The sequence below is a fragment of the Cygnus olor genome, chromosome 13 (assembly GCF_009769625.2).
Source record: "Cygnus olor isolate bCygOlo1 chromosome 13, bCygOlo1.pri.v2, whole genome shotgun sequence".
Taxonomy (NCBI): Eukaryota; Metazoa; Chordata; class Aves; order Anseriformes; family Anatidae; genus Cygnus; species Cygnus olor.
The window spans coordinates 16,659,019-16,667,757 of NC_049181.1; the positions used below are offsets into that span (position 1 = coordinate 16,659,019).

Here is an 8,739-nt window from a genome sequence, read left to right on the forward strand (position 1 = left end):
CTAACAATTTTTCTGTAAGCAGAATGAAAAGCAGTAATCAGATGAATTATTTCTAGACCACATATTTTACAGAGAAATAATAAAGATAAAAGGCAGAGAGAAATTCAGACGAAAGTTTTTGACAGATTCTAATTAATTTAAGATTTTACTTTATATATTGAAAAGCAGTTTCTGAACTGATTTTATTAACAACTGATATATTACCGAAACATTTATTAAAAAGCTTTTGCTTTTATTTTTTCTGTTTTAGTCAGATTGAATGGTAAAATACAGATAACTACAGTTTCACTTCCCATGTTGAAGTCTTTTGCTTTCTTGATTTTGATAGACAACATGTTTTTTGTGCAACTTTTCAGCATCAGGAAATATTTCAAATGCAAAGAAATCCCTCGGGATATTTAATATTTTGAAACTTACTTAAAACAAGGACTGTACATGTCTGTGAACTGGTGTAGCACTTAACACAATAACAGCTTGATCTTAATCACAACCTTGAGACTCAATTTTAGGTGCAGCTGCATCACAACCTCAACTTTAAATCTAATCAAGATAGTTTTGTGGGATAGGTCACGAAAATTTCATATCTCAAGCACAATTAGCCTTTTAGGCTATATATTCTTGCAAGACATCTGGATTTGCCAAACTGATACTGAACTTCCACTCCCCCCTAAATATATCTGTTTCTAACACACAGTGTATTTCTTGTAGGTATTTAAGTTATGATTTATCTGATGAGCGTAGACAGTATTATTGGATATATTCTTTATGAATTTCTGTCCATTCCTGTGTCTCAGCTGTCCTATCTAGATGATACCCATATGGCCTACTTAATATCAATTTCAGGTTTGAAAATGTCAAATTGTTTTTTTGATATGTTCATTTCAAGAATGCATTTTCAAAATACGAAAAAAAAAAAAGCATTTTCAGTGTTACAACAGCTACATATTGGTACATTAATGTACATTTAAAACAGTTTTTTTAAAAATGACCATCATAAAAAAAAGGTAAATGTTCTCAAGCTAAACAGCATCATTATCAGGATCAGTTGGCTAAAAGCTGATGAAACTGGCCCTGATAAGAGACTATTCGGAGGAATGGGCTTGATTTCATATACCATGTGGCCATATCTCTGTGTTTCTGTGTTAAGCGTGTCACTAAATAGCATGCAATTGAAAGTTCTGATGCAAACACATGCCTTGCAGGTTTTTGGCTGGTATTCCATTCTACATGATAATATCCATGATCTTGCAATTACGTGGAATAGCTGGTAGCTTCTACATTAAACTCCAGTACGCAAGCAGCAGTATACTGCACTGCAATATAACACCTACGGATGGCCACCTTGTTGGCCGTCTCCCCCTAATAACTGCCTAGACAAGGAGCCCCAACCCCTACAGGCCACCATGGAGGAGAAGCTGCATTCCCCTGCCCTTGTTTTACCTGCTCTGTAGCTGGAGATAATTTGATAAGGTGAAGTTCTATCGACTTGCCCCAAAGCTGCATCAGCGCAAAATAATAGCCAGAGTTTGTTATTTTAACTAGATACTTGACTTTCTTTCTCCACTGACTTTAATACTGGTTTAGTCTGACTCTTCTCCACGCTCTCCCCTTGGCAAACCACTTCTAATTTAAAAGTGCTCCATGCTGTCACATCAGTTGGCACTCTGCTGATGTCCTCTTCCTTTTGCTATACAGGAGTCAGACAGTGGGATGGTGCTGACGTCAGATGAGATAAAAAGCCCAAAGAGGCTGGAAATCCGTTCCTGGCCTTATGGGATCATGGCGCTAGCGTGAGTACTGAGTACTTTTTGTTTATTTCTTTGTAAGTCAGTGTTCCATTCAGAAAAATGCTTCCAAAGTTTACAATTTTGTTTCCGATTCCAAAAGAAAAACTGTTACACAATCTAAACAGGCTAGAAGGAGAAGCAACTCTGGGTTTCAATACTGTAACAGAAAGGTCACAGTTAATGTATTTTAAGATCAAGGAAAGTATGATGTAAACTGCTTCCAAAAAGAAGTTGAACATAAAACTCACTTCCAGGTCTCTGGAAGGAAGGCAGTATTGTCAAATTTATGTTACAAGAAGGATAATTAACACAATAAATTGATTCATGTGATAAAAATGAAAACTCATTTCATCAGCTTTGAGCACATAAAGTCTTATCAATCAATTTAACTGTTTTTTTCTTTTTTTTTTTCAAAAAAGTCAAGTAGACTTTAGATACAGGACTGGCAGTTTTGCATCTGATGAGATGTGAGAAAAGTTAAGAAGCAATGTTTAGTAAAGGAGAGTATAGATATATGCATGGAATGTTTGATAAAGAATAGTATAAGCACTGCAAAGCTGTCTAAGGTACATTTACCAGAACTGTGATTTCTACACTTGTTTTTTCATTACTATGATGACAGTCCCCCAGAGAACTGGGGGGGACTACCTTTAAGCCTACCACCTACAGGATCCTATGAATTGCATTTTTCAGATCTGTCTTACAAACAGAGGCTATGCCAAAGTTTGATGTACGTTATCCATTCATAGTACGGACCATCACAGAACAAAAGTGGATACCATCTTAGCTAATAGTTCTTTATATTTTTGTAGCAATTGGGTAGAGGCAGAGAGTAGACCTAGACCGGTCTTCTCCGTTTTTACCTTCCTAGAAAAGAATAATAGCAGTAGTAATCCATTTACTGATTCAGATGTCAATGTGTAGAATTTCAAAGATTAGCAACCCAAACTATTTTTAAAAAACAATTCTATAGCAAGGATCTCTGTGTCTGTTCAGTTAAGTAAGCTAATGAGATTTTAACTGAATTGCCTAGAGTTTTCTCTGAAATTTATTGATGAGATATCTATTGGCCTCCTCTTTATTAAATTCAATGATCTTCCCCACCAGAGCAATTCCTTGTTCTTCATCAAGAAAAAAATAGCACGATTTCTGCATAGTAAGGGAGAGAGAACATGAGAATGCACAGTCAGAATATAAGACTATTTCAGAGGAGCTGCCACTCCCTCATACAAAGAGAAAAGCAAGATGGAAGAAACTTGCCTTGCCTTATCAGGCCTTAAAACCATAAATTACCCTATGTGTGTCTGATGGCAGAAGAGGAGAAAGAGGAAAAGGGCAAATGTTACATAGCAAAGGCTAGAGAGCCTTGAAGTATTTTGTGTGTGGCACTGTCACAGCATCGTACCTGGTGCAGGACTAGCGGAGAGCCAGATGAGGTTCCATGTGTCTGTGCTGAGAGGATTTCTGCACAGCACAACGCATTGCTATGGAGACCAAATGGCACCAGCTCTAAAAAAAGCAGCTCAAATGTCAGGAACTGGATTGCCAGGATACTTACCTGGTTTGATCTACCTCTCTGCTGCATGATGTCATGCTGACACTAATCCGGCACATTCACACACACAAGCAGCCTCCCAGATAGGATTTGTCCTAAAGGCTTCAGTCAATCATCTCTGACTGCTATTTCCCCTACTGCATTTTCCATCCCTTGGATAAATAGTTGGAGGGAATCGTGGAAGAGAAAGGCTCTCTGTCTCCCCCTTCCAAGCCTTCTGATGAAAATCACAAAATCAACAGCCAGCCAGATGCAGGCAGAAACACAAAAATTCTGTAACAGCCTGTTCTTTCGAGATTTCCAGGAAAACCTTCTGAACTGCTATCAGGCCCACTGGGAGTGACTGTGAAGTAACACCACTCTGCGGCGTTCAGGGAATCTCTGCCTGACCCCCAGCATGTGGGGCTGTCCCACTTACAGCCAGTGCTTCCACGGGATTCCACTCACCATGAGCTATCTGATACTTGCTGTGCCAGCCAGACCACAAAGACCATCTTAACAAAGGTCTGCTATAAAAGCAAACAGGGCAGCAAGCTGTTTGTTGTCTCCTCATTCCCAGGAGCATAGCTACCTCTAAGCAGGCAGAGGTGTGCTTTTTCTTGGACAGATCCTTCCCCGAGTGTTTGGGGTCCAGTTGAGAAGGCTATTTTGTCAGCTGTTTGTATAACCTTGCCTATCGCTGGAACAAATAACATTTTTTTTACGTAGTTGGAGAGCATCTTGATGCCCCCTTGTTTGAGGGCATGACACCCCTTGGTCCTTCTGCACTGCTGACTTGCAAAATAAGCCTCAAAAGCATATGGAATAGTCTCCAAATGGCTAACGGAGGTCAGAAATGAGCTCTGGTTTAATAGGGGAGATAAAGTCACCCCTGTTAATTGTATATCTCTCCTTATCAAAAACATTTACCCTGGATCCTTTCCAAATGTCTTTCTTTTATGAAACAAAACTGTTCAAAGGCTTAGCATGTTTTCTAAACCAGGGTGGCTGCATTTATTATTTTTGCCAAAATCTTGCTGTTTATTTATCTTGTATTCATTTCTCTGTCAAGTTTAAAATTTGGCAACACTACACACCATGGTGTGTCAGTGTCAAGAGTTTACTGGAGGTGAATCTGATACTCGGGGCACTGTTAGGCTGGGCTAACCATTTCTGAGCTCTCAGCATTTTGTCCTGCTGCAGTCTAAAGCTACAGCAGTAGCTGTAGGAGGGACAGAAAGACTGACCTGGATAATGACACCAGAGTTAGCGTTCGAGGAAGCACGTTCAGCACAGAGGGGACTTCATGACGGGATGACTCTGTCAGGTTTCATCTCGTACTGTTAACAGGCTACTGCCAAGCACTGCTTCCGAATTCTCCCAGAGCCTCTATAATCAAGTTATTGGTTAAAGCTATAATAGGTTTAATTCTGACAGGTTTGATATCTGCTCAGTTGTCCTCCCTCCATCCCTCTCCGTTCTTCCCCCCCAATCCAATTATCCTCAGTTACTTCGAAATTACTTGTCTGGATCTGGCCAAGGCCCATGACACCAGCCGACTGAGGCTCAGCTGATGCGCTCTGGGCGCTGGATTCTGCATCCAGATCACATCACTGAGGGCTCTGCCTTTGCCAAAGCCAAACTGGGCCTAAGGCAAATCAACAACATTGAAACAAAGTGATTCTGCTTGGGAGCAGCAGGCATTCACATCCGAATGCAAGGTGCCCAACAACAATGCAACCCAGGTAATTGGGCCAAAAACCTTCTGCAACATCTCAGAAAAATGAGCTATGGAAATACTTTTGCTCTACAGCAGAACCCAGCTTCAGCAGATTTTTCTTCCATGATGAAGATGCTGAGATAGCAAATGTACTTCGCGTTGTGTCATGCAGCACCTTGCACAATGACCTGACTTGAGCTCTCCAAATACAAGAAACTTTGAGTCAGTACCTACTGGGAAAGTTATGCAAGCCAATTTTTTCCTAGAATTATAATATATGCTTATAGTGGCAAGGACTCCAGCTTGGTTTTGACTGCAGTGCTTTTCATCTCACTGCTTTTAGACTGCTGGAGCTAATGTCAGAGGCTTTTATTCTGGGTGGTTTGAATTTCAGATAGCTGACTGACTTTGCCACACATGCAAGGGGACGCATACTTAATAATTGGGTGGCTTTGGCCTCTTAAAACTTTATTCTAGATGTGCTTTGTGTTTAGAAATGTTTCACAAAACAATGTATTTTTGATCCTAACCCCTTAAGCTTTCCTTGCCAGTAGACTACTGATCGCACTGATATAGCCAGAGGGGCACCCAGGATTAAATTCCTACTGCACAGTACTCTGTCCAGAATGCATTAAAGCAAACTGCATCAGTAATAAGTATCAGGGGAAAAAAATAACCCTTTTACTTCTTTCATTGCTGAAAAAATAAAGAAAATTAATCTCTGTTACTCTGTGCCTCATTAGACACCTATGATAGCTGCTACAGGGCCCTGAAGCTCCTACAAGTTGTTACGAGATGCGGTCAGGAGACAAACAGGTCTACTTGGCAATGCTCAGCCCAATTTCTCATCTTTCCCTAAACACAGCTTCTGAATAAGCCCACGATTTCTACATGGACACAACAGACTATTAGTTTTTTCTACTCAGGGCAAGATACTTGGGCATTTTATTGCAAAGCAGTAAGAGCAGCTCGGCAGCACGGGGAATAAGTGCTGCATCTTGTAATGCAGTCCCACACTGGACAGGGTGATTTTCTTACAGTCACCTCTCTCTGTGCTCCTCTTTAAGTTACTGACCCTTAGGTTTAGGCTATTAGAAACTGCCTCCCTCTCAGATAAAAATAAACAGCCCTAGTCATGATCTGCCAGCTTCTTGGCAATCGCAGTGTTTTTCTACCTCTTACCGAAGTCTCTGGTTCATACAGAAGGATGAAAAAGTCTCATTAACTCATTTAGGCTTTCTAACTATTACAGGATTATCCTCTGTGGTATCTTCTAAGCAACTTTGGCCCCTCTTTGGAAAACTTAAAAAAATCTTGTGAAAGATTACTTAACATTCAGGCTAAGTTTTCCTTCATCTAGTTTAATTCCTAGACTTTACAGCTTCATCTGTATCAGAAACTCTGACAAAGCACAGTAAAAATGGGAACTGAAAATGGCTCTCACTACCCACACCACAGCACCAAACTAAAATGCACTTGTTCAGGTTTGTGTCTGGGACATGAGAGCCATGAACAGAGAGGAGCCCCGCAGACACCGCACATACACGCAGTGGCACGGAGCACAAGCACTGTGCTAATCCATCTCCTGGGTATAGTCCTATTTACTCACCTGGCAGCCTTTCAGCTAGGTTCCTCCACCTAGGAGGAACCTCTGTCGCAGACCTGGTTTGAAATCTCACAAATGCAACACTGGCTCTGGGCTCAGGGACACCACAGATACACATCCTGAAGTGCTGCAGGATTTCCCGGTTATGATGAATGTTGTTCTCAGCTCATTTGCTGCTACCAGTTTGCATTCTTCTCCTCCTCCACCTCTGGTTCCTCCAGTGCTTTCCTTGCTTTTGTGCTTCCCCCCATAAACCTCCCTAATTTGCAAGACCCCTGCTGAAGGAGAGGAGTCAAGTGCCTTATCTTGCCTGAAATAGTACATGTTCTTGGAATGACCAAAGAGTTGGGCACTGTGTAAAATGGGACCAGCTGGGGTCAGTGGGCAAATGGATTTCAGCTGAATGTCACCTAATTCACACACCTACATCTCCACCGCTGTGCTGTGGTGAGAATACTGACAGCCACGTGGGGCTGGGCTGACACATTCACAGTTAGGAGGAGATTTATCAAAACTGACCATCTCTTTTATCACCTCCTGCAGCTGCAGCGTTCAGGAGTTTGGCAAAATCAGGCTCAGGAAACACCTTTTGGGGTGCTGTAATACCAAGCCAGGACAAGCACCGAACCAAGCAATGGCTAGTTTTTAATAAAATTATTTAATTGCATAACCATTATTATCTTTTGTAGCTATATAATTGTATGATTAATCAAATCTAATGACCTCAGTCAGAAAATATTGATCTGTGGGGCTGAGGGAGAAGTTTTTATCTTATACGGGATGGTACAACTGGCTCAGAGCATAAGGGGGTTTGGCTTCCTCTGAAGCCTTAAGTACTGACCACTGCCAGAGGCAAGATGCAGATGGACTGATCGTCTGATTCAGTGTGTCAGTTTCTATGTAAAAAAATGAGATTTCAAGGACAGACAGAAATGGGAAGCCGCAGTCTAGTTTTCCCATATACAGTCCAAGCATATGTACATTTCTCTGCGGCTGAGTATGAACAGAGGAGATTGAAGTGTCAGTAAATATAGAGCATTAAAGGGAAAAATGCAAAGACCCTTGGATAGCTTTAATTTAGGAAATATATTTAGAATGAAAGGAGTAGTTTTTAAAGTTAATTGCATTTTGGTCTGCCATAAGATGACTAACGACAAAATTTGCTTCTTCTGACCTAACTCATCAGCCTTCTGTCTTTGGAGCAAATATTAGATGTCAGCATTTATGAGTCCTTCTCAAACACCAGCATGATTTCAGTGATAGACCAAGTCATTCTTGGATCCAGTGTCCTGACCTCGAGAGGCAGAAACCTAACAAGAACTCTTACTGGGAGTCTATGTGGGTCGAAAATTTCCTATTGTGTGGCCAGACTAAACCCTAATAACATTTCTTTTCTCTAGCACTCTGAGATATGCAGGTTGGGGGGCAAGTTAAACAGATACTTTCAAGCTTCTCCCTGTCTCCACTGACAACTTTAATACCTGGCAAATTGAATGCCAGAGCATCCATGGAATTGTCTGACACAAGTCAATAGGACTGAGCAACAAGAATAAAAATACATAAATAAGCAGACAAGCAAATTGTGGTTCTGTTAGTGAAGCCAGGGAATAATTAATCTGCAAAGAAAGTGTGTGTGTGTGCAAACAGAGCCAGCTGCCAAATGTCTAGTACAGAGAAAAAGCTTCCACTCAGGATTTTCTCTGGACAGAGAGGAAAAACTTAGATTGTGAAATCAAAGCGTGCTACGCTTTTGTTGGAGCTCTCAGGCTTACTACTTATTTCAGAATTTCTGCTTTGCCAGTCAACAGGTTTGGTTTCAATGCTCTATGCAATCCTAAGAGCTCAGTAACATTAGCTTGCATCTATAAACTATGTACTTGCATTTAAGAAGTCACAGAACCCAAGTTTACTCTAGATGGACAAGAGGTGGTGGGCTGGCTCTTACAACTCAGTGGTCCTGGCTTCACTTCCTAGAGACCAAGCTGGAGATGCAACATTCTGTGGAAAGCCACATGCTCAAATCAAGCCAGCCATGAGGTAGCCAATCTCCCAGCGCAGCTGACTGGAGTTGCAGCTGTTTGTTAAGTCTGAA

The 8,739-nt window shown here is 41.1% G+C and overlaps 1 protein-coding gene across 3 annotated transcripts in view; it reads left to right on the forward strand.

Moving 5' to 3' along the window:
* The window catches only part of LOC121077120 (vascular endothelial growth factor receptor kdr-like), a 137,154-nt gene that overhangs the window by 120,967 nt on the left and 7,448 nt on the right, over positions 1-8,739 (forward strand). For all 3 annotated transcript variants that reach the window (XM_040571994.1, XM_040571995.1, XM_040571996.1), the window contains one exon: positions 1,696-1,790. In XM_040571994.1, the coding sequence (XP_040427928.1) occupies positions 1,696-1,790 (95 nt within the window). The remainder of the gene's footprint in view (positions 1-1,695; positions 1,791-8,739) is intronic.